Source organism: Perna viridis, chromosome 3 (assembly GCF_037379345.1).
Source record: "Perna viridis isolate PV_CMFRI_1.1 ecotype Kerala chromosome 3, ASM3737934v1, whole genome shotgun sequence".
Taxonomy (NCBI): Eukaryota; Metazoa; Mollusca; class Bivalvia; order Mytilida; family Mytilidae; genus Perna; species Perna viridis.
In genome coordinates this window covers 47,665,748-47,690,933 of record NC_142447.1, presented here as the reverse complement: position 1 = coordinate 47,690,933, position 25,186 = coordinate 47,665,748, and the positions used below count along the sequence as shown (strand labels likewise).

General features: G+C 33.8%; 1 protein-coding gene across 1 annotated transcript; it reads right to left on the bottom strand.

The window, feature by feature from the left end:
• Nucleotides 1-656: 656 nt before the first annotated feature.
• On the bottom strand, nt 657-22,150 carry LOC148622642 (epoxide hydrolase 4-like). The gene is made up of 6 exons (XM_088572604.1): nt 21,807-22,150; nt 15,234-15,358; nt 14,563-14,675; nt 4,447-4,615; nt 2,418-2,569; nt 657-1,226 (listed from the first exon to the last, which is right to left on the bottom strand). The coding sequence occupies exons 1-6, from the start codon at nt 21,996-21,998 to the stop codon at nt 976-978; spliced, it is 1,002 nt and encodes a 333-aa protein (XP_088428730.1). The 5' UTR covers nt 21,999-22,150; the 3' UTR covers nt 657-975.
• Between the last annotated feature and the right edge of the window lie 3,036 nt (nt 22,151-25,186).

Sequence of the window (25,186 nt, the reverse complement as noted above, 5' to 3'; positions counted from 1 at the left end):
AGGAGTTGTGATGACAAACTGATACATGATGATTTATGGTAAAAATTTCTACGTTCAAAGGTGCATAGCTCTCATACGAATTAGAGAATCAAAGCTTCCCGACAACATGCACCACCACATACGGTGTTCTTGCTACATACCAAGTTTCAAGAATTTCTGTTGAGTGGTTACAGAGGAGTTGCGCTGACAAGGTGAAGTGTTATGGACGGACGGACGGACGGACGGACGGGGTGACCCAACTCCTAGATCTGCTTCCGCTTTTGGCGATGCAGGTATAAATACAACACTGAAACAGTGTATGTAGCTTATTACGACATGTGTTCGTGGTCCAAAATGACTTGATAGTGATACTGTCAAGATAAAAAAAAGTCCGTAGTATTTTACACATTCGTTGATTATGAAAAGTTTAGTTCGAGTCTGGTATATTTGTTTTATTTTGTGTTTTTACTTTAAACGGTATTATTGAAATATCATTTCTTAGTTTCAATAATCGATTAGTCTTTATATGATAGCTCGTATTGTTTAGTTTTTACGTTGTAACACATACTTTCCCAATGTTTTTTAGGCTTGCTTTAATGATAACATTTTTCTCCGATTATAAAATTATCTCGATATATTTCCCCACTTATTTAGATAGTAATGCAAATAATGTAAGATTAAAAGTGTACACAAGTTTTAATAAAAAAGACTACTATTAACATACTTGCTGAGTACTTTTAATCATAACACTAGTAGACCATTTTGTCTTAAACTGTGGGGTAATCTTTGTGTATGGCCAATATATACTTCTTCGAGGAAAGTTTTTTTCCTTTTAAATTTCCGCGAAGGAATATGTCCCGTGTTTCCATCGATTGTTCTGTAGTTAGACAATAGGGTATTTCTAAAGTTGCCCTATATCGGTCAGTTAACAAATTCCTGTGTTCTTCTTCTTCTTTTGTATTTTATTGTTTTCTTGGTCGATCATTTTTCTTGAAATTAGTCTAGAAACTTTTTTATCGCCGAGTTTATCTCATCTGGGTTGTGTACATGCGGCCAATGTCCCTCGTTAGGGAAATGCCTAATTATGACATCCGGTACATATTCTTTGGTTAGTTCAGCCAGCTCCAGGTCTAAGCTGTGGTCACATGATCCCCAAAGTAACAGTGTAGGTGTCTTTATCTCTGTTGTAATTGTTCCTTTACTGTGCCCTAAAGCTGCTCTGTAAAAGCCTAATTGATTTGAAAATCCTGAAATGGTAAAAGATGGATAACGAACGTAAGCACAATCAAAACTGTATTTTCGTTTCAGCAAATCCAGAGATAAATGAGAGTGAAAAAAATAGGAATGATATTTACTTGTTTTATTGATTTTGATATAGCAATACTATTTATCATTTATTCAGAAAAACCCATTTATTCAGAGAAACCCATTTATCCCATAGGTATACTGAAAACATAACATTTTTAAAACATATGAACAATACATCGGAAAGGTTGTTGAGGAATGAATATCACTTATTAAACAAAGAAATTAAAAGGAAATTTTGAATTATTAGAGAGAATCCAGTTTGTCATTTACTATATCCTTATTTACTGTCACAGCTTTCGAAATTTTGAGTGCTTCGTTTGGTTCATTATAGCACTAACCTTTATAGAATTATGATTTCTGGTAAATTTTCTATCAATATATTTATTTCTGTCGGGTTGAAAAGCAAGACATTCCATTATATAGTGGTATTCGTCTTCTATATCGTTTCTACATAAAGGACACAGTCGAAGTTCTCTTGGTATATTATTCCATCTACCGTTTTCGATTGGAATTAATTGTTCTGCATTTTACCAATGTTCGTATATCCTTGTTTGACAGTAAATCAAAATAGTCCTCGAACTTTAGTGACTCTTTGAATAGGCGATAATACTAAAATACCTTATTATATATTACATTAGATCGTTTTCCTGGTGTTTTTTTTTTAGCTTCTCACATAAAAGGATATTTTTCTAATTTCAGAAGGGGACCAGGTCCCACCTTTGATCCTCTTATTAACATGACTGAATAAACTTTTAAAATATTACCACGCGTCGATTGGATATTGAACGGACAACGACCTCTATCTGCCGTAAATATTTTATATACTTTCACTAGACATATTCAACGAGTAGGACTGCGAGTTTCTAATAATAAACAGGAACTACTCATCCCAAGAGCACCTGTATGTAGTCCTTTTTTAAGTTAGGTTCGTGTCGTACGTTTTTCTGTACTATTTGTACTTTTAATTATCTTTGTTGTACGACTTGTTCTTTGTGTTTGCCCTTTCAGCGTTCCAAGTATTGTCTATGTGATTCCCCTTTTGTATCCTACTTCAATATCCACTTGAAATAAACTATACTGTTCACCAACTGTTATGTGAACAAAATATGGGGAATGAAAAAAATTCTTACCATATCGAGAATAGATATATTTATACGCTTCTTCGTCTTCTTCTGTGCATGAACTACCGAGTTGTCCTCCACACAAATCGCGCATGAATTCATAGTGAAATATAGTCAAAAGCATTTCTGGAAGCCATGATGCTTGGAACAGGAACATATACCTACGAAGATAATTGATGTTTCGAGTTATTCAATAAACGCTTTGATATCACATATTTTGTCCGTACACCAGACGAAGACAGCTAATAAAATTATTCGATTATGAATTTAATTGGTACTTGCATTATCTGGCATTATTATTCCAATATTCATAGATAAACTAGTACACAGAGGACCACCAAAAGTGGTAAAATAATGAAAAAGGTTTCAACATGTATTAATTAGACATAGATATTATAACAGAAAAACGACACAGTAATTATGAAGGATATGTACTCAGACGTCTTAGAACAGCAACCCAATACTTTCAGGATATGTAGAAGAACAAGAGGCTCACAGGAGCTTGAATCGCTCACCTTGTTAAATTTTTGTCTTTCAAGGGCAATAAATTTAACAAGGAATGGTCCAAAAATTATGACTGAAGAAGACTTTGGTAGGACTTATCATACAGATCATTTCAGCAATTGAAAGTTTCTTTCTATCTATTATAGTTTTCAAGATGTTGGCTGAAAATTGTAAAAAAAAAAACCCATCATTTTTCATCTTTCAAGAACAATAACTCTTACAAGCAGTCATCTGACAACTTTGATCTCTCAAAGACTCTTGTAGGCCTTATAATAAGGATCATTTCAGCAATTGAAAGAATTTGGCTAAACCGAATGGTTTTGGAAATATAATAAGCCAAAAACTACTGTCTGACCCTATGTTCTATTTTTGCTAAAGACGGCAATGTTTTTTTTTTGACGGATCAAAATACCCACATCAGTTCTATACAGAATACCCCAAGAAACATTCATAACAAGTTTGGTTCCAATTAGTCAAGTAGTGACACAGAAGATTTTTGGAAGAAATAACATTAAAAATAGCAAAAAAATGTCGAAAAGGGGCAATAACTCCAACATGGCTAAACAGATTAAAATGAAAATTTGACCACAGATTGATCTCATCATGCTAAACAAATTTACTTCAGAATTTGAATAAACCTAACGGTTTTGAAGATAATTGCGAAAAACAACTCTGACCCCATGTTTTCGACGGATCAGATATCCCCACATTAGTTCTATACAGGTTACCTCAAGGGTCACGTGTTACGGATGCCAAATGAACGCCTGCCAAAAGTTGCCCAATGATGGACAAACCTGCGAAGAGAAAACCTGGCAGACCCCGTACCACCTGGAGGAGAACAGTCCTAGCTGAGCTTCAAGATCTTGGATACAGCCTGGGAAAAGCACAACACGGGGCGAAGGACAGAGGGAAATGGAGGAAACTTGTTACGGCCTTATGTCCCACCGGGGACGAAGAGGATAGGTGAGGATACCCCAAGGAACATGTAGTGTCAGAGGAGAAGAGTTTTGAAAAATTGTTAACGACGGACGACGGACGCCAAGTGAGCTTAAAAGGACTAATGAAGGGAAAACATTACATAACAGGACACAATCGGTGATGCGAACAGAAAACATCGCACTTGACAAGAAAGTTCAGCAAATCCATAGCGGAGATCAACTTGTTTATGCTTAGTAGACATAAATCAGTCAAGGAAAAAAAAAAGAAAAAATCCTTGCGTTGATATAAGAACAGTACGAAAGATGGGGGGGGGCAGTATCTGGCTAATCTATTATACAGATCAATCCACACCTAGATATAAGTCAGATAATTCCACCAGACAGGCTGTTGATTGAAACCCTCTCAGAAGACAAGGTGAGGATGAAAACAGTGATATGGAGAACGTTATGCTCTACACTACAAAGAAAGAACCGTCACTACCCATGTTACATCTCCATGAAAAAGATAATCCGAACCCAACCTTGTTAAAAAACAAGCTAAATGAAGCAAAGCAAAACAACGCAGGACTTAACCAATCATAAAAAGTAATATTTACCAAGATTTGGACTTTTGTGATTTCCTATTCTTCAATGAATTCAGAAAAACGGCTGGATGTGGAGAATTAATGACAATAAGTTTGTCGACGACTTCTGGAAATGCTGTAGTTACGTGATAAGCTAGTGCCCCTCCAATGTCGTGACCAACAATGATACAGGACTTATAATCTGAAATGAAACAGAAGAAATAATGGTTACAATTTAATTCATCCAGAATCTTTAATTAGCCATGCTTAATCTTAATGTATCCAATTACCGAAATTCTCTCGGCAAGAGCTTTTAAGTTTCACTATCGAAGTTTTGCAAAAAATAAAATAGACCAGTTTATATCTTGCATGGTCAGTCTGACAAAGATTTTTTATCATTGTTATTTAAAAGGTAAAAACATCGTTTAATTACAGAAAAACAAATCCTGTACATTTTTCATAGAATGACGACCTTATACTTCCAGTATGTAAAATTTGTGTGGGCAAATACAAAGAGCGCGAGTGTGAGACATATCCTTTTAACTTAAAAGTATAATTTTGATTTAAAACAAAATCCCCGGCCTTCCGCCGTGGTAAATGTCTATCATATCTGAATCATTACACTGATTATTTGTATGTATGGCCATTATACAACAAAGAAATAGAAAATGAAGGTTCTCCTGCTGCACGGATAACATTAATGTACTACAGTTAACAGTACATAATTTTGTAAACCCTTTTATGCACATTGATCTTTGTTAAGGCCTTCATTTTATAAAAATGATTATCGTTGGCTGTGTCTGAGGCCTAAGTCATGACGTAGTAAATTTGTAGTCAAGTGTGGTTGAGGTCTAAATCACAATCTGTAATAAGGTGAATCACGATCTGTAATCAGCTTTGTCTGATGCCCAAATCACGATCTGTAGAAGGTTATGTTTGAGACTAAAATCACGATGTGTATAAAGCTGTATAGAGCCTAAATTGCGTTCTGTATTAAGGTGTGTCTGAGGCCTTAATCACAATATGTAGGACCTAAATAACGATCTGTATTAAGCTGTGTCCGACGCCTAAATCACGTTCTGTAGTAAGGTCTAAGGCCTGAATCAAAATCTATAATACGTTGAATCTGAGACCTATATTTCTAAATCAAGATCTGTAATAAGGTGTGACTGAGGCCTAAATTACTGCCTGTAGTAAGGGGAGTCTGAGGCATAAATCACAATCTGTAGTAAGGTATGTTTGAGGCGTAAATCATGATCTGTATAAAGCTGTGTTCGCGGCCTAAACTGTGTCTGACGCCTAAATCGCGGTCTGTAGTAAGACGTGTCGAAGGCCTAAATCACAATCTGTAGTAAGGTGTGTCTGAAGCCTAAATCACAATATGAAGTAAGATGTGTCTGAGGCCTTAACACAATCTGCATTAAGTTTAATGGTGTTTCTGAGGAAAGTTGTGTCTGAGGCCTACAATGTAAATCACTATCTGTGGTAAGGTGATTCAGAGACCTAAATGTAAATCACGATCTGTAGTAAGGCGTTTCAAATACCTAAACAACTATCTATAGTAAGGTGTGTCTGAAACTTTAATCACGATCTGTAGTAATTGTGTGTATGAGACGTATATCACAATCTGTTATAAGGCATGTCAGAGACCTAAATCACGATCTATACTAAGATTTTATCACGATCTCTATTAATGTGAATCTGAGGCCTAAATCACGATCTATACTAAGATTTTATCACGATCTCTATTAATGTGAATCTGAGGCCTAAATCACGATTTGTATAAAGGATAAATACCAAAGGTTTAAACGAGGGGAAAAACCAATAAATTGACAGCAGTCGAAATCAGGTCGAACAACATAAAGGAACTGAAAAAATACATACTAAAAAAATCAAACAGCACGGGCCCACTAGAAAACGAGGTAAAACACCAGTGCAGCAGAAGAGTGACCTGTTACTGCTTCTTGCAACACACTCGCAATATTGTTCTTTGAAGGTAAAGTCCAATAAAAACAAGTACTATCTGTAAAAAAAAGACAGCCGACGCAGTAAAATTTTACTTCTTAGTTTCTACATTTCTTTCAAGGAAATAACACGTGACAGTGAATTTCAAATTTTCGATACAGTTTTGTTGAACGCCACTAAGTTATCAGTATTTGGCCAATCGGGAAACAGAATTGCGATCAGATGACTTGCGTTTCCATAGAAGAGCGTTCTTAGGGTCAAAGGATAAAAAGCTAAACTATACCGACTGCATCGGAAAAAATGTGGAATAAACGGACACTTCATATCTGTCAATTAGGCCATGGTGACGACCCTTTACAGAGTTGCAATTTTAATCTATGGTCAACAAGTCCTTGTAGATTTGTATAAGTCGATGATCCCTATCTGAATAAAGTGGTGTCATGGTCGTTATTTTTAAGCATGCACTATGTGTTGTGAGACAAAAACTCTATACGCTAAAGCGACTGGAATGTTACAACATACACAAAAATAGTTGACAATGATAGCAGTAATCAAAATAATGTAATCCAGGGACAAAGACCAGACATGGAAAACAGACATACACAACAAAGAACATGAAGTAACTAAAATCATACATACAAAGTAACAAAAGCATATGAGCAACTCGGACTCCACTAAAAACTGGGAGCGTGGACCAGGTGCACCGGTAGGGTAAGCGTCCTCTGCTTTTCTAGAAACACCCGCCGAATTGCTCATAAAAAGTCAAGTCCGGGGTAGACGAAAGCGGAAAGGAAAACTATCACACGTTGAACAAATCAGTTTTCATGGTGCAGATGGATACAACGTAACGATCCACGAGTTCACGACGGCAATCATAAAATTTCTGTAGTGATGACTTCAATCTTGTAGCAACACAACCCTGGTCCAGAAGCCTATTTGTTAGAATTCTAGCGCGATACAAAAAAATCTGCGTAGTTACGGCAAGCTCTGGCATAACGTATGAGTTGTGATATGAACACTCCATACGCAGGTGCTGAAGGAATATTGCCACAGATGAAAGGAAAGTTGACAATTCTGAGTGAAAAGTCATCACATTTGTCGTAAAGTTTGGTCAATAGTTTTCCTTTTCCATTGATTTCTAAGTGTAGGTCAAGATATGAGGTTGACTTCATAGTTTCTGTAGCATCCTTTATCTCAAGTTCTTTGGGGTAGATGCGATGTATCAAGTCCCCGAAATTAGGATTGTTTAAAGATAATACGTCATCTATGTAGCGGAAAATGAGATTAAAGGATCTAGATAAACGATATTCTTTCATTCTGATCAGATCAGCTATAAAGTCAGCCTCATAAGAGTGAAGGATTTGGTCAGCAAGTAGAGGAGCACAATTTGTTCCCATTGGAATGCCGACCGTTTGAAAGCTTTCCTTTTCTTCTTGAATGTAAAAATATACTGGTAAATACATAGATATGTCAAAGAATTTTACTAGTAGATACTTTTGGTATCTATAATTTTCATTTGGGCGACTAACCATGTTGGATAGCAGAGCCTATAGGCTATCGGGTATTACGTAGGTTATAGGCCTGCAGAGGACGCAATTTTCGATTGGAACTACTCTACCAAAATATTAAGTGTTATTCTTTGTGCACGGAGAAAGACTGAGTACAGTCTACCCGATTGGCTTAGCTTAAAAAGCTTATTATATCTCCTGCATTTTTCTAGATGCCCAATCATCGACCTTGCCATGCATTGATGCTTATTTTAACACATTTCTAACTAACAACGCTCATTTTTTGTGTTGTTTTTTCATTGAGTTGTACTTAAATTATGCAATAAATTTTGTTGATGAATGTATCGTGACAGACTAAATTACTATCCATCTGTTCCAGGTAAGCTAGAGAGCGATAGGTACATTGTTCTGCACTGTTCAACTTTGCTAATATATTTAACATTTCTGACGTTCAAATATAGGAACTATAGCTACAGTGACGTGTTTATGTTATGTAGATGTCCCGCCAGCTAGGCTAGGTTTATATTTGTTTGTTTGTTTTTTTTTTCAATTAACAGACGTATTTTACTACAAAAATCATGTGAAAATGGACAGATATTAGAGTAATCAAGCTATCTTTTTTTTAATTATTAATTAGTAGTTTTTTTTCAATCCATTATTTACTTGTTCTACACATGACAGAAAATGGAAGATGATGAAAATTGTATTTATGTATTGGAGCGTTAATTGATTTTTGTATAAAATAGTGAAGTAAAGACGCGGGAGTGTCTCTATGACAACCCATCAACTAGCATTTACAAATAAAAAATATCTACGTGGATCTTTTGCCGTCTACCTTTCGTTTGATTCTTGTTTATAGAGTAATTATTGGATGCGTAATGTACGGAAGCATATTAGGGGCATACTTCTCATTACTAATTTTTTATTTCAAGTTATTTATTGGTTATATCAAATCGATAATTTGTTCAATTCAATTCTTTTATAAACTTTTAGTACACCATGCTCATTAGTATATAGCAATACAAAATGTAGCATCAATACTATGTCAACACACTTTTTCATGATAACATCAGAGAACCATACCATATAACTAAGTTCCATTTAGAACAAATAAAGTTCTGTCCTAAGTTTTAAAACATACATCATGTGTCCACATAGATTACTCATATCTTTTGCGTTTTCCGTACAAAATAGCTAATGAGGAAGGATGACGGTAACAATAAGGTTTAACATAACGTCTTCTTAATGCTGAATAACAGTTACATTGTAATACAAATTAAAACTCAACTTCGACAGTGTCCAAATTACAAAGTGCACATTTCCTATCTGATCTATCTAAATCATGATACAGTCATTCATTCATTCATTCATTCATAAGTTTATTTCCTCTTACAAGAGATACAATGACAATACAAACAATTATATAAAACATATCATCCAGACAAACAGAAAATATAAGTTGAAGTAATTGATACATATAAATACTTTAGCAAGATCAATACACAAAAGAAGACATCAGTGATGTTATTCTACTAGTCTAATACTTTAAGTTATTCCTGCATTAGAATATTTACATTCCGGCCCTCAAAAGTTTATTGTTGTGACTTAGGCATTGAACGATATATGTGGCAAAGTCTCATAAAGTCATAAGGGACGTCATCAAATTCTACATTTTTTCCAAGTAGTATTACGATTAGATGATCGTCGTCATATTCATATAATTCGGTAAATACAAATAGCGGAAAATGTTTAATTAGTAGGTTCCAAAATATATCTCGAATTGGAAGCGTTGCTGGACAATTGCATATCGCATTAACATATACGTCATTGAACATACAGTTACATGGTACACATAAGCCTGCTATAATATTTGATGGGTCTGTAAGAAGTTTAATCACAAAATAATCATACTTTGTTTTGGCTAAATTCCAGAACGGTGCTAATTCAACACAGTCTATTACGCGTTTAAATCTTCGAAAGTCATCATCGACATTTGTTCGATTGTTTCATTTGTCATCTTGTACAGTGGAGATCGAATTGTTCACATTTTTTTCCACTCAGTTTTTGCTGGGAGTATACCAGTAAGTAAATAGTCCTTTAGGTAACCATGAAGTTCGTAATCGAATAACATATCACATATATCCGGCACAAAACCAAGACGGGTGCGATCAGAGTCAGCTAAATAAGAAAGGAGTCGAATAAGGAATAATTGTTTAGTTAAATGAATGTCACTTTATGCTACCAGTTTTTGTAGAAACAGTAGTTTCTTTTTTCTATGGGAACAGTGATCGGACGTAGTCCTTATAGACTCTCACACATATCAGATCGTGTCCTCGGTTTCAAATCCAGAATTTGCTTCGTTATGAATCTTGGAAACGGTTCAGAATACATATTTCTGAAAATTTAATGTTATTTTTTGTTTCACAACCATAGAATACAGAAGGTAACACTATGGAATTGTAGATTTTAACCATGACTTTCGGATTTACAGATTTATCATTAAGTTTATTCAATGCCAAGAAGGCATTACACCCTTTCCGACATGTGTTTGATATACGTTAGACCGATTTAAATGTACAATTAATTTGAATTCCCAAGTGAATATAATCAGCCTGTACAGGAATCAAAACGCCACCTATTTTCCAAGAATATATAATTTTTTGGTTGCGGTGATATTTATAAAAAATGTAATACTGCTGATTTCTCTGGTTTTAAACGGAACCGCCATTTGTATGCGTACTGTGTACATACATTTAGCACCTCCTGAAGACCGGAAGGTGATAGACTAACGCAGGAGACATCATCTGCTAATGCAGGCCAACAACTAACAACATTATATACCCCTGTAATGTTGTTAAAGTTTTCTAATTTATATAACATTTCATCTATAAATATCAAATAGAGGAAACCTGACAAGACACCCACTTGCCTTACCCCTGTTGAAACCGGGAAAAAGGGTGAACATGACTGATAGCAGTTACAGCACTAAATGTATCAGTTTGCATATCATTTATAATAGACCAAATTTTGTTGGTTATGCCAAGGCTATATACAATTTTTATATTGATCCTACTCTCCTCTATCTAAAAATGCTACATACACTTTACCTGACAATTCAACCATGTGAAAAATAGTTTCATGCAGATTAATTAAATGAGGCAGTGGAATAGCCAAGGTGTGTTTGAAATACCCGCTGTTGGGGATTTGTAATGATCATTGAAAATATGGGACGTAATACGGTTTTTCAGTAAACTCTTAAATAACTTTAATACAGAGGACAACAATCTAATGGGTCTATAACTTTCAGATGCAGTTATGGTTTTAGTACCACCTTTGTAAATTGGTACTATCAGTCCGAGTTTCCATCGTTTTGGTATTCGACCATCGAGAACATGAGATTAAGCAATGTACATAGGAATTGGACCGTTTGAATTCCGCCGAATTTTAAATGTTCATTTTGGATTCTGTCATGCCCTGGTGCTTTTTTAAGCTTTAAATTTGATATCACTTCGCAGACTCCTTCTTCTGTTGTTACACTACCAGATAAGACTTCAAATTTGTCACAAGATGTTTTTAGAATATCAAAGTAATTGGTTTCAATTTCACTTTTAAAGTTATTGTGCGATGACAACCTCAACCTAGTTAATTACATCAAGGATTTATATATAGCATCTATATTTAACTCCTTCATTACACTTTAAAATTGCATGTTTTGTTATGTAGTTTTGAATGCAAACACTGTTATATCTAATTACAAATTTGTTTTATTTAATTATCAAAGTGTTAATTTGTTTTATCAAATTATTAATGTGTTATATCAAGACTAGTTAGTTATTAATTTGTTTTATCAAATTGGTAATTGTCAATTAACAGTTTTAATTTTTGGTAAATTGAATGTCCTTCGCGATCAGTATGGTGAATTTAAATAAGAATTTAATATTAACAATTTACAACTATAAATAGGCTTGTGTCTAGATATGTTTCAAGTAAATACCCATTCTTCACTTTTAGCTTATCCATATTTTTGCAATTTGACGATTATTAAAGGCGTAAAAATTCAAACAATCGACATAAATTGATTCAGTGCATGAGTACTTTGATTTCAGTCGTAATAATCGATTTACCATCGGTGCATGTGTGGGGTATTTCAGCCAAATCTTTATCATTACCTCGTTCATGTTTAAGCGAAAAAAGTCTAATTCTTATATTTATTGATCATGTTCTTTGACTGACAGCTAAGACAGTATTGTAACAATGTAGAAAGAAATAAGCTCATAAAAACTAATATGATAGTAATGATTTCAGTCTTACTGAAAACACATGTACACGTAAAAGAATATGGTATCTACAGCACCTAAGACTTTGAAATTAAACTTTCTACAGTGTACAATGAAATATAGACAGGTTAATGAAATATGTTAAAGAAGCACGAAAATAGCAGTCAAGTTTTATTAGCTATAGAAAAGCTAGGAATAATTCTAGATGTCTGAAAAAATAATCTTCTTATCCATTTTTGGAAATGCAATTTAATCCACAAAACTAATTAATTTCAAATATTTTTTTCAAAACAACCACAAATACATCAGTTTAATTAAAAGGAATTTCTCATCCAAATAATAGATCGAACTATTTATAACTCATCAAAGCATCCATCAAACTCTCTAGAGAACAAATTTAATGAAATCTCTTACTTAATCTTCGCTCCTGCCGTCTTCCAACAGAATGATCTGATCGTCGGAAGAACTATTTTATTTTGACATATTATTCCTGCCACCCTGGTCTCCTGTAGCCCCCCGGTATGATTGTGACCGTAACTCAGCAGAGGTCTTTAGTCAGCGACTTTCCAAGGTTAACGAACCCACCTACCCAAAGCTTTTGTCCCTCCTCTAAAAAATACATACAGCTTCGTCTGCTGTACATGAGATTTGTTTGTTGTTGTTTGTTTGTTGGGGTTTAACGTCCGAGCAGCAATATTTCAGCTATATTCAGACAATGAGCATGAAATGGATGATAAATGAACATGAAATGATAAAAAAAAAGGATGGGTCACAAGGATAATAGGGTCGACAAATTTTGATTGCCACTGAAAAAGGGGGGATGGGTAAGGTAGGGCAATTTAGCCTCCTGTGGCGGAGCGCATAGGTTCCTACTCCTATCGAATACCACAGCAGGGTTCTTTAACGTGCGAGGAACGTGGCATCTTTCCCAACACGGTGCACCACTATGGTTTGCGGTCAGGTTTTCCGTATTATAGCCTGACAACCCAAGCATGTAACATGCCAGGGGTACCCCATTCCACCACCTGGGGCACACATCCCAGTTGCTCTGTGGGCAGAGCGCCTAGCCCCCGGGTAGGTTTCTGAGCACTATTTAGTCGCCTTTTACGACAAGCTTAGCGCTGCTGCAGGCCTATTCTTTTGACACCCGGACCTGCACGGGGTGCTGTACATGAGATAAACACTAACACAGACATGGGGGTGTTTAACATAAAATCGTTGATTTTTTTAATAGTTCTAATGGATGAGAGAAAACCCTTTTACCCATGCAGTTTCTTGAAATTTTTATTTCACCTAATCATAGGACCCTTACTGAGCATGTAAATCAGCACGTACAATGTGACAAAACAGCATGGCATACACTGCTTATGGCAATTGAATACAAAAATAATTTGATAATCAGAAGTAACACGCTTTCTGATTTGGATAAAAAAAAATTATCCATCATCGAACAGACCACTATTAACTATTTGCCATTTAAAACGTTTTATATAGTTTCTTTGCAATAACACGACAGAAGGTGACTAAACTGAAGAAAAACAAATGACCAACCTGATGAGAAAATCCAGCAATCCTGGAAATCCTTTGTAAAAGCAATCAAATGAACTTCATATTTGGTTTTTAGCTTTCTGAGTGTGTATTTCCGGTTGATAAAATTACGGATTTTAAAATTTGCAAAACGAACATATCAAGTTAACCAAAGAATTGCCTTTACTAATTACTAAGTTCGTTTTGTCAAAAACATGTTGTATTCCGTAAAATAAATGACCTAATTCCAAATGGCTGGTCATTTTGACAACTGTCTTCATCACAAATGTTTTCTAGGTATTTAACAAATATTTAGGATTTTTATCGCTCGATTTCCGGTAAGTTAAACTTAGGGCAATATCCAAATGAAAATTTAAGTTGTGATCTGATGTGTATCAGAAGAGAAGGTCCACCTACGATGTCTGATTTATCGTAAGCCTGTTCTAAGGTGCTAAGTTTAACATACTACATAAATAATACATGCATATTGCCGGAAAATATCAAATTTATTTGACGCGAGATCACGAGGGTTCCCCGAGCTAATCCAACTATTTCGAAGCAAGTACAAATGAATATTAGTACAATATTTTTCGGTAATGTTCATGCGTTGTTTTTATCCTGCAACCACATTTTCTAAATAAAAAAAAAAAGAAATTTGTCCAAAATGGTTTAATGTTTTTCAACGATCTTTTGAGCACGGCGCAAGGGCACTTTTAAACTGGTTACCTGTTTCCTGTTTTTGACGTTGCTCATATCTGAAAAGGTAACCAGGAGATAATATTAAGCAGACTGCATTATTCGAGACCCATTATTTGTATAGTAGAGAACTTAGTTACAGGATAAAACTATATACACTGGGAAAGTATGCTTACCTAAAGCTGTCACTAATTCTGCTATGTCTTCTCTGAGCGAGGTTGTTAGATACGAAGTTATATTATCTGGTTTGTCCGAGTCTCCATACCCCTTTAAATCTATGGCAACCGTTCTGTTAACATATAAATAATGCAAAAAGTTGTGTGTATAAAAAGAAAAATAAACAAATACAAATACTCAGAAGGTAAGAAAAAAAACTACTTACGAAGTAAACTAAGTAAATATTGAATTAAATCAAAGCGTAAGTGTACTATAATTCAAATAGTTATCACGTACCAAACATGAAAATATGAAATTAATGTGATATATTAAGGTCTAATAATCAATTTTATTTTCAGAAGCGAACTTGAAAGGGGAAATAAATCCAACAAAATTCGAGGGATGAAATTTCCTTGTTTTATGCATACTACTTGTTTGATATCAGATACTTCAGTAGTATATTACAGGGAACTAAGTTCAAAGGGGCATAACTCCCGACAAAAATTTAAGAGATTTTCTGAAAATATGCACAATTTATACCTATTGTGTCCTTCCTATTATTTGTGTTTCGTAAAATTTTGTTCAGTAGTTTGAAAAGAGTTGCAATGAAAAAGGGAGGATCGACGGACGGACAGCCGGACATGCCGAAACACAGCAACCTCTACAATTTCGTTGCGTTGGGTTTACCTACCTGTAGTATTTGCTGAACTCTTTTATCTGATACCTCCAAGCGTACCAAAAATCGGGAAATCCATGAAGAAACAACATGAGTGGTTTAGCTGCATCGCCTCTTATGACATAATGTATCTTTGTACCCTAGAAGAAAAAAAAAACATGTCAAATAAGTATGGCGTTTTGTACGATATAATCAAGTCATTAAAATATTACATGCACGAAAAGGTTGGCAAGCCAAAGTGGACAAAAATCAATACTTTGTAATATTAGAAAATGAATTTTTAATACTACAAAATCATTTTTTTAATATTAGAAAATATTTTTTAATATTAGAAATTCTTGATTTAGTAATATTATAAAGCATCACACATTTTGTAATATTACAAATTGAATTTGTAATATTAGAAAATGAATTCGTAATATTAGAAAATCACTTTGCAATATTGCAAAATCAGTCACATTTTTAATATAACAAAATGATTTTCTAATTTTCGGTTATCCATTTATTTATTATAAGCTACAGAAGTAACATTTTTTACCTAAAAGTGGTTAGAATAGCACATATCGCAAGAAGATACAATAATATCTTCTATAACATTGCATTTGAAGTGATGAAACTTCAGAAAATTTGGTTGCTAAGGACTTATTTGCACTAAACAATTAAATTTCTTGACACAAGCTACATTTTCTTCCTCAGTACACCTTAATCTACACAAGATATTGTGGTTTCTATGGTGAAAATTCTATTTTTTCAGATGTAGGGTTCCCAAAAACTTGCCTCAATGAGAAGGGGACTTTTTAAGTGGTGTATGTCTTCTGTTTTGAGGCAGTCCGCACAGAAATTTCTAGTGTTTTGTCAAAAAAAGTGCATATTTTTAAAATCAATCCTTGGTGTGTGGTTCAAGTCATTTATAAGTAATTTAATGATTATTGTTATAAAATCCAGTAGCCATGGTAACATACTGAAAAAAATATTACTGAGTTTTAGTACAAATCAGGGGTGCCTTTCCAAAACTAACAGCCAATTACTATGCTTTATAAAATATCAGGCACTTAGACACTACCACAGGATGAAAGCATGCATGGAGTAGGTGGAAAAAGGGTAAAAATAACAAGACTCTTTTCGATTCATTCTCTCACAATTTTAGTTCCAAAAGTTCGTGCGAAATAAGGTATTTTGAAAATTTATTTTTTTCAGATGTAAGGTTCCCAAAAACTTGCCATAAGATCACTGATTAGCGACGGAAAGGAATAACATTGACGTGTTATTCAGGTTCACAGTAAAAAAAATAACATCATTTAACTTACTTGTGTTCTCCACGCGGTTGAGAATATAGTCTGAAGGAGGATAAATTGAATGAAGTTATTACGTATACTCTTTTCAGATAAAAAAGATTTCTTTCATGCTTATAAAGCGTCTACTTGGTGTAGAGGTAGAAAGAAACGATAACAACAATACAATTTTTCCATTGTGGAGCTTATACTTCTTGTGAATGATGATTTTCAATCTTTCAATTGCTTTTCTGGTAATTATTTTGGAGTATTTATATATACAAACGGTTATTACTGCTCACAAGGGCCCTTTATCTTAAAACATTAACATCTCAGTTTTCAAATTTAATGAAGTAAATAAAATTGATGTATTGCTCTCGTTTCAAAACGTAAACTAATGTGATAATGTAAAAAAAACTTGCAAAGGATAATATGTTTGTTCTTGGAATAGTCATTGGAACTCTTTGTAGTCCGCCAAAGCAGAATACAATGTATCACAGGAGCTTCATCAGTGTGGCTAAGCCCTGGAATTTAGTCATGGAAACTCCTTGTAGCGCCACCAAAGCAGAACACAATGTATCACATGAGCTCCATCATTGTGGCTAGGGTCTGGAATGTCTTGGATTGGAAGACAAGATTTCTCAGATTAGAATTATACTAGTAATTTACAATGTTACAGATTCATGTACATGTGCATATGAACAGATTTTTAATTGTTAAATTTAAGTAGCATTTCATTAAAACTCTTCAGTGTTCAGCAAGAGGCTGTATTGTTGACAGCCAACCGACTTTCCTGTTGAAATTAGAGCAGTGAACAATCAATTGCAGGAAGTATTATTGAATGTCCTTGTGAAAATGCACATGTACATTTTCCAATGCATAGAAAAGAAGTCGAGCCAAACTTTTAGTCGTTGATGTTGGTGCATTGGTTGCATTTCTCCATATTCGTTCTTTTTCTATTGGAAATGGAAATCCGGCATCGTTTTGCACATGAGTAGATTTGTATCCTGCTTGATATGCTATTTTTTTACACATGAGTAATCTCGTATCATGTTTAATTTGACATCGTTTTAGACATTAGTAGTTTTGTATCCTGCTTGATCTGATACTGTTTTAACCATGAGTAGTCTTGTATCCTGTTTAATCTGACAATATGTTACACATGAGAAGTCTTGTATCCTGATTAATCTGGCACTCCTTTTCATATGAGTATTATTGTATCCTGTTTAATCTGACGCTGTCACACATGAGTAGTCTCGTATAATGTTTAATCTGACACTGTTTTACATACGAGTAGCCTCGTATCCTGTTACTCTGACACTGTTACACATGAGAAATCTTGTATCATGATTATTCTGACACTGTTACACATGAATAGTCTTGTATCCTGTTTAGTCTGATACTGCTTTACACATGAGTAATCTTGTATTCAGTTTAATCTGACACTATGTTACACATGAGTAGTTTTGTATCCTGTTTGATCTGATACTGTTTTACACATGACTAGTCTCGTATCCTGTTTAATCTTACACTATGTTACAAATGAGTAGCCTCGTATCATGTTTAATCATGTTATTGTTATTGATTTTATTTTTTACCTAAACCAGTGTGAATTCAAAGTAATGGTTCATATCAGGTATATCTGTAGCAGAGAAAAAAATATCGACTACATGTGGTCTTATCACGTACAATGATGTATGTGTTCTGACCATTTATTAAGGATTGAGTTGATATAGTGGTTTGATCACTTAGTATTACGGGTCTAATCAATTATTACGGACGTGTAATGTGTGGTCTTATCACTAAATTACGGACTTACTTTATGTGGTCTGATCACTTATAGCGGACAGTATATTTGTTCTGATCAATTATTACAACATTGATACGTGTTGTTCAATTACAAATTTTGGACATAATTTAAGTGGTCTGATCACTTATTACCGACTTAAAATATGTGGTCAGATTACTTTACAAAGATATGAATTTGTTATAGTGGTCCAATCACTGATTACGGTCTGTTTATAAGTATGGTCTGATCAATTATACTGACTTGATATATGTAGTCCTATCACGCATAACGGACTTGACACTTTCAGAGCTTATTTAAAAGGTGCGTTTACACTTATTGAAGACCTTTCAGTAATCTCTGCAAGGATTAACAATAATTTTATAAAGGTTATACGATGGCGCGTTTGTCGTCTTATCCTCTAATGCGGTCTGATCACTCATTTCGGGTTTAATATATACAGTCCGATCACGTATAACGGATTTGTGGTCCGGTCACTTATTACGGACTTGACACACGTGGTCTGATCACTTATATGGACTTGATATATATGCAGTCTAATCACTGATGGACTAGAAATATGTGGTTCGATAACGCATATCGGACTTTTAGTCTGATCAGTTATCATGGACTAGATATAATAAGAAGACCGATAACTCATGAGAGACTTGTGGTCTGGTCACTGATTTCGGGTTTTATATATATAATCCGATCATGTATTACGGACAAGTGTAAAGTTTGCGATCCGATCACTTATTAAGGAATTGATACATGTGGTCTGATCACTTATACGGATTTGATATATGCAGTCTGTTATCATTTGTTATGGACTATATATATATATATATATATATATATTGATTTGTTGTGACATGCATCATTAATTTGATCCTCTATCGCTGGACTTAAATAAAGATAAAAAAAAAAAGGGCGCTGGACTTTGGCGGTGTTGCCATAGATGTCACAGCGGTACGAGTTCGAGTCCCGCGGAGGAAACGACCAAAAATTTGACAGTTCTAACATCGTTGGGAATTTTTCAGACCTTTCTATACGTTTACATATCTTCCCTGTATCAATTTGATCCGATGGAGCAGTGTAGCGAATAGAGTCGTCACATTCTGAGACGTTGTATATATATATATATATATATATGTGTGTGTGTGTGTGTGTGTGTTCCGATAACGTATAACGGACTTTTGGTCTGATCACTTATTATGGACTAGATATGGTGTGTTCCCCGAACGCCTACTGGATTAAAACAACATCTCATTAGGTATAGGGATTAAGAGGCCTCTCAAGGGGTGTGTAATTATTAATTTACCTGTAAAATTACCTTTAATTGAAAAGTAGACATTCATAATTTAATAATGTGTAGTGATGGACCCTTCATTTTAGTATAACATTTATATAATTTTCTATATCTATATATAAAATAAGAATAAAATTGTAGATTTGCAATAAACTATATTTCATAATTTCATATAAATAAATAAAAGCTAACAACATTATTCATGATGTTTAAAAAATAATAGAAAATTTAATATTTTGCAATAATTATTTTCAAAGTAAGCATTATCTAACAGTTATTATACTGAGCAAATATTTAAAAAAAATAGATAATTCATAAAACAAACTAAGTGGTGCAAGCTTTGCACATGGACGCCATTGAGGATGTTTGGTTCCAGGCTCTTGAAGACCGTGACGACGCCAACATCACACAAATAACTCAGACTTTTACAGATTATGTCACAGAGCAGTGGGTGGAAGGAGACCGAACACGTTGGAACCACTTTGGAACACAAGGACCCAGAACCAACAACAACATCGAAGCGTGGCACAGCAAAATAAAGAAGATGACACAACAAGCCCACCCCAACATATTTACTGCAATTAAGATGTTTAAAGATGTTCAAAATGCCAACGACATCAACAGAATACAGAGAGCAGCCGGTGGAACTACCAGACCACGCGCCAAGAAATACATGAACATCTACCGCCGTCTCGCCACATTGAAGAACCGTTACCAGGAATCATAGATTTAATGACGTATGCTGACTCTGCTTCCGAACTTCTTCACCTTGCTTGAACATTTCTAAGAACTTAAAAAAATGTGATTCATGTTTTCATTTGTGACATTAGTGCTGTACTGTGATGTGTGCTTAGAATAATTATGTTGTTACTTGTTGGAAATTCATGTTTTATATTGATATTTATATTAAATTACATATAACATTTGGATAACATGAAATTGAAAACAGTGGAATAGTGCTGTACTGATAATGTATGTCTGTATGTCAATTATTGTTATAACTTTATGTTGTATGCTTATTTATATTTCATATGACATTTAATGAAATAAAATTGAAATCTTACATTTAGTCTTTAATAATTATAATAAAAATATATTTCATAGGTGAAAACAACAAATGTAAAATTTAAAAAATATAGCCATATTATCATCAATAAATTAAATTTTAATCTTTGATGATAATATGACTATATTTTATATTTGTATATTTTATATTTGTATATTTTATATTTGTATATTTTATATTTGTATATTTTATATTTGTATATTTTATATTTGTATATTTTATATTTGTATATTTTATATTTTTTGTTGTTGTCATCTATTAGATATAGATGTGTAGAATTTGACATAAATTCACAAAAAATACAGGTAACTTTAATTGTATGCCCCTTTAGATGGCCTCTTAATCCATAAAATTAATGACATGTTGTTTTAATCCAGAAGGCGTTCGGGGAATAAACCCTAGATATACATGCAGTCCGATAACGTGTGACAGACATGTGGTCTGACCACTTACAATGAACTGTTATAAGAGGTCTGGACCCTCTACAATTGATTTGCTACAGTCGATCTTATTATTTTGTATTGGTCAATATTTTACTTTAGAACCATCGAATTAATTAGCAAGAATTGTCTTGTTTATCAATCAATATCGTTAGATCATTGTGATAAGTACTTAATTAAGATATCGTTTACCACATCCAACACACCGAAGTATTATTTATTACGATACCGTACTCAGAAAGTTTTTAACTTCTCTTAATTTTATTGTCAAGAATTTATTCAGCACGTATGTTCATTTGAAAAATGATGTAAGTTTTCATGCATCTTTTAATGTAAAATATATACATGTATATAACATGCCAAACACACCCACATAAACAAAAAAACAAATCGGAATTTAACACTTATTTTGATATTACTGAAAAAGTCAGCTATAGACGGTGTACATTATTTGTCATTTAGTTTCTAATCTTTTCCTGTCGATGAGATGACAATTTAGTCATTTTGGCTAGATTCCAGCCATTAAGTCTAAATTTTCTCTTGGGTTCTATACACCAAGATACGATTCCCCGCACTTGTAACCCTTCAGAAATATTCTAACCATCCGATTCCTGTTCATTATATATCATGTAAGAAGAAGCTAAATACATTTATAATAAATACACCATTCATGACAATTTAACGGCGACAAAAAGTTTAATGTAAGGCTGACCTACCTTTAAACAAATAAATTGATGACTGCCGAAACTATCGTCCTGTAAACATTTCGGGGCATCACACTTATATTTCCTCAACCTCTGGGAATACAGCACTGGCCGTCGAATAAACCTCCACATTAACTGAATTAATATGTAGATAGCGTAAAGTATCCCGATGCATTGTAGTACAAACCGTTTAATTACAGTCATTTCTTCAGGTCGGTTAGATATCCAACACTTCTTACTTTTGGTACTAGAGGTTATCGGTAATAACTTCCCGGGAGAGAATACAAGCAACACATAGGTATTTATACTCAGACGTCCACTCCTCCTGCATTGTGTTGGAGGAATGCACTGATATTCAATATACACTAAATACCTGGGTTTTTGTTGTAGCGTCATCATGTTTACGTTATAGTAGAAAAAATACATTACTTACGGAAGGTTTCTTTTTAGATTTGGTTACAGATGAAAGATAGAAATAACCGTTGCGATTAATCATGTTTACTATTCAAAGAGGATTCGTAGAAATTTCTAAGGTGATATATGGAGAAAATTATGAACAAAAATGTTTATTTATTTCAAAATAAGAGACTGTGTTAAATTAAAGCGCCCAACACTTTTTGGTCGGAACTACAAATTACAATTCTCAACGATGTTAGAACTGCCAAATTTGCAAAGCAAACATTTTGGTCGTTCCCTCCGCGGGACTCGAACCATTGTGATATCTGTGGCAACATCGCCAGCACTAAGTCCAGCGCCCTAGACCACCCGGTCAGCTAGGCTATATGAAAATATAGTTTTCGCTGGTCGGGTCATTCCTCCTAGTAGGATTAATCTAGGGCTGTAACTTAGTACACGATGTATGGTAGTACGGGACAGTTCATCTATGTGTTATTATGTAGGATAGAGGATCAAATTAACGGTACATGTCAAAACAAATCAATATTATGTAAGGTCTCAGAATGTGCCCACTCTATTCACTACACTGCTCCATCGGATCAAATTGATACAGGGAAGATAATTTAAGTATAGAAGGGTCTGAAAAAAATCCCAACGATGTTAGACCTGTCAAATTTGCAAATCAATATTGATTTGTTGTGACATGTATTGTTAATTTGATCCTTTATCCTACACTCCTAAATCATAAATCATAATAGGAAATTCAAATGACCCCCTTCTAATCTATTTTTTTATGTTGAACTTACAATTAAGTATGAAATTTCAATGTGCATGTAAGCCCCATTTATACCCTCATTCTCCTCATTTCCAAAACGATTTTCACGTACCCTTATTTTTTTTGCATACATGTATAAAAATAAAGAATCGTAGCATTTTATTATTTCCTAGACCATCCTTTAAACCCCGGCCACTAGGTCCCAAAACCCTGAAATTTATCTGACCGAGTTCTCATGAAATATAATCAAAGCACCGAAGTTGCTGAAACTCGGAAGTTGCCTGGCGTGCAACCTGCAAGATAGGTTCCCGATGTTTATTTTTTAAGCAATGTGCTAGAGTGCGGTCATGACATGGACTAAGGTTTGAGAATGTTTTGGTGTTGAACCCATATTTCCCTTGCAACCTGCAGCAAAACAAAACAAAGCTGTACACAAATATCGTGAAAATAAGGTTATTGCATTTGTTTACGTTCTTGAGACCTTAAACTTGAAAAAAGGCAGCTGATGATGTTGATTGTGACGCTTCTTGATAAAATGATTTTTATTATACATGTAATAGGAGAGTTCGCCAATCTCATTAGTAATGTCATATTCACTAATTCGCATATCATTAGTGTCAAATTGGTTGGCAAATAAACAACTAAATAAACAGTTAAAAATTTCATGATTAGAATCCCAATTTTCAAAACTTTATAGCTTTGTTATTTTATATCCAATTTTGGTTCTGTAAAATGTTTCATTTAGATAAAAGAATTCATATTTTGTACGTGAATTTACAATATTTTACTTGGAAAATAAATTTGAAATGATATTTATATGTAAACCTCTATTTTCAAATAATCTTATTTTTAAAAAAATATGCTCAAATAGTCTAATTACTGAATATTTATTTAAAAATCACATGGATATTAAGAGTTGTATCGGCAGTGTAGAGAACCAAAAGAATTTTTCAATTGTCTTAAAAAACGAAAAAATCATGATGATTTAAAGTTAGTGCCCCATGCCACTCAATGGATTTTTTGCCAACCAAAACCAAATCACAGGTGATGACATCACGAAGAACTCTCCATTTACGAGGCATAGTTAAAATCCAACGCCACCCAAAGAGAGATAACTCCAATTAAATTGTATTGCCTTTTAACTATCTTCATTGAAATTACTACGCGGCCAAGCGCAAAAAAATAGTTTGGCGTCTCGCTTAACCAGTTCGACAATATTTAGCTGAAAATTAACACTTCAATTCAATTCTTTATTAACTTTAAACTTTACAGTTTATCAGTATAAGGCGAACAATTATAGTAGATATAGTTAACAGCAGTGTATATAATGACATATAGACGTCAGAAATTATTGTTACAATATTATATAGATGCGTTTCTTATTGTAAATGCATGACATAAATATTTGCCTGAGTTGCATAACTCTTTTGTGTTTTCAACAGCTAGTAGTTGAACAAGTTTAAAGGCGGAAGGCCTAGACCAATAATACTTTTTTTATAAATCTTTTACGTAAATCAATATAACAATTACATTGTAAAATGAAGTGAAAATCATCTACAATTACATTCATTTGACACATATTACAAAGCCTAGTATCTCTACTAGTATTATAATACCGCCCTGTTTCAATAAGCAGATTGTGCGCAGACAATCTGATTTTAGTGATATATTTACGATAAACAACAGGAATAACACATTTTATCAAATAAAATTGAAGTTCAACATTAGAAACTACGTATTTATAAATTCTACCTTTTGAAGTAGCATCTAATACAGAGTAAAGATCTTGTTGAGCATGAACAAACAAACGTTTTTTGATATCATATAAACAAAAATTATCTAAAGTAATATCAAATTGATTGTCCCACAGGTAATATAAACCTATACGATATAATATTTGCTTAATACACCGTGCCCAGTTGTTATGATTGGCACAATTATCTACCAATTCTTTGTAGCAAGACTGCAAAATACAGTTATCACTTTTCAAAATTTTATATCACAATTTTATCATTCTAAAATAACGTTCATATTGTAAAGGATATCTTCCAAGTTCATAATAAATCATGACGTTACATGTTGTCCTTTTCACTCCAAGTATCATCTTACAATAATCTAAATGTACTTTTTCAACCATTGGGGCTTTATGTGCACCCAATATTTCACAACCATACAATAATACACTAACTACGTAAGTGTCAAATAGATTCAGCATAGTAAA

Bases quoted from the DNA above. Each gene is read 5' to 3' on its own strand.
- LOC148622642 (XM_088572604.1), bottom strand. From the start codon at position 21,998: ATGACTGTAATTAAACGGTTTGTACTACAATGCATCGGGATACTTTAC. The intron at 14,676-15,233 runs GTAGGTAAACCC...ATATGTTAACAG, and splicing joins GAGTTCAGCAAATACTACAG to AACGGTTGCCATAGATTTAA. The intron at 1,227-2,417 runs GTAAGAATTTTT...TTACCATTTCAG, and splicing joins ATATATCTATTCTCGATATG to GATTTTCAAATCAATTAGGC.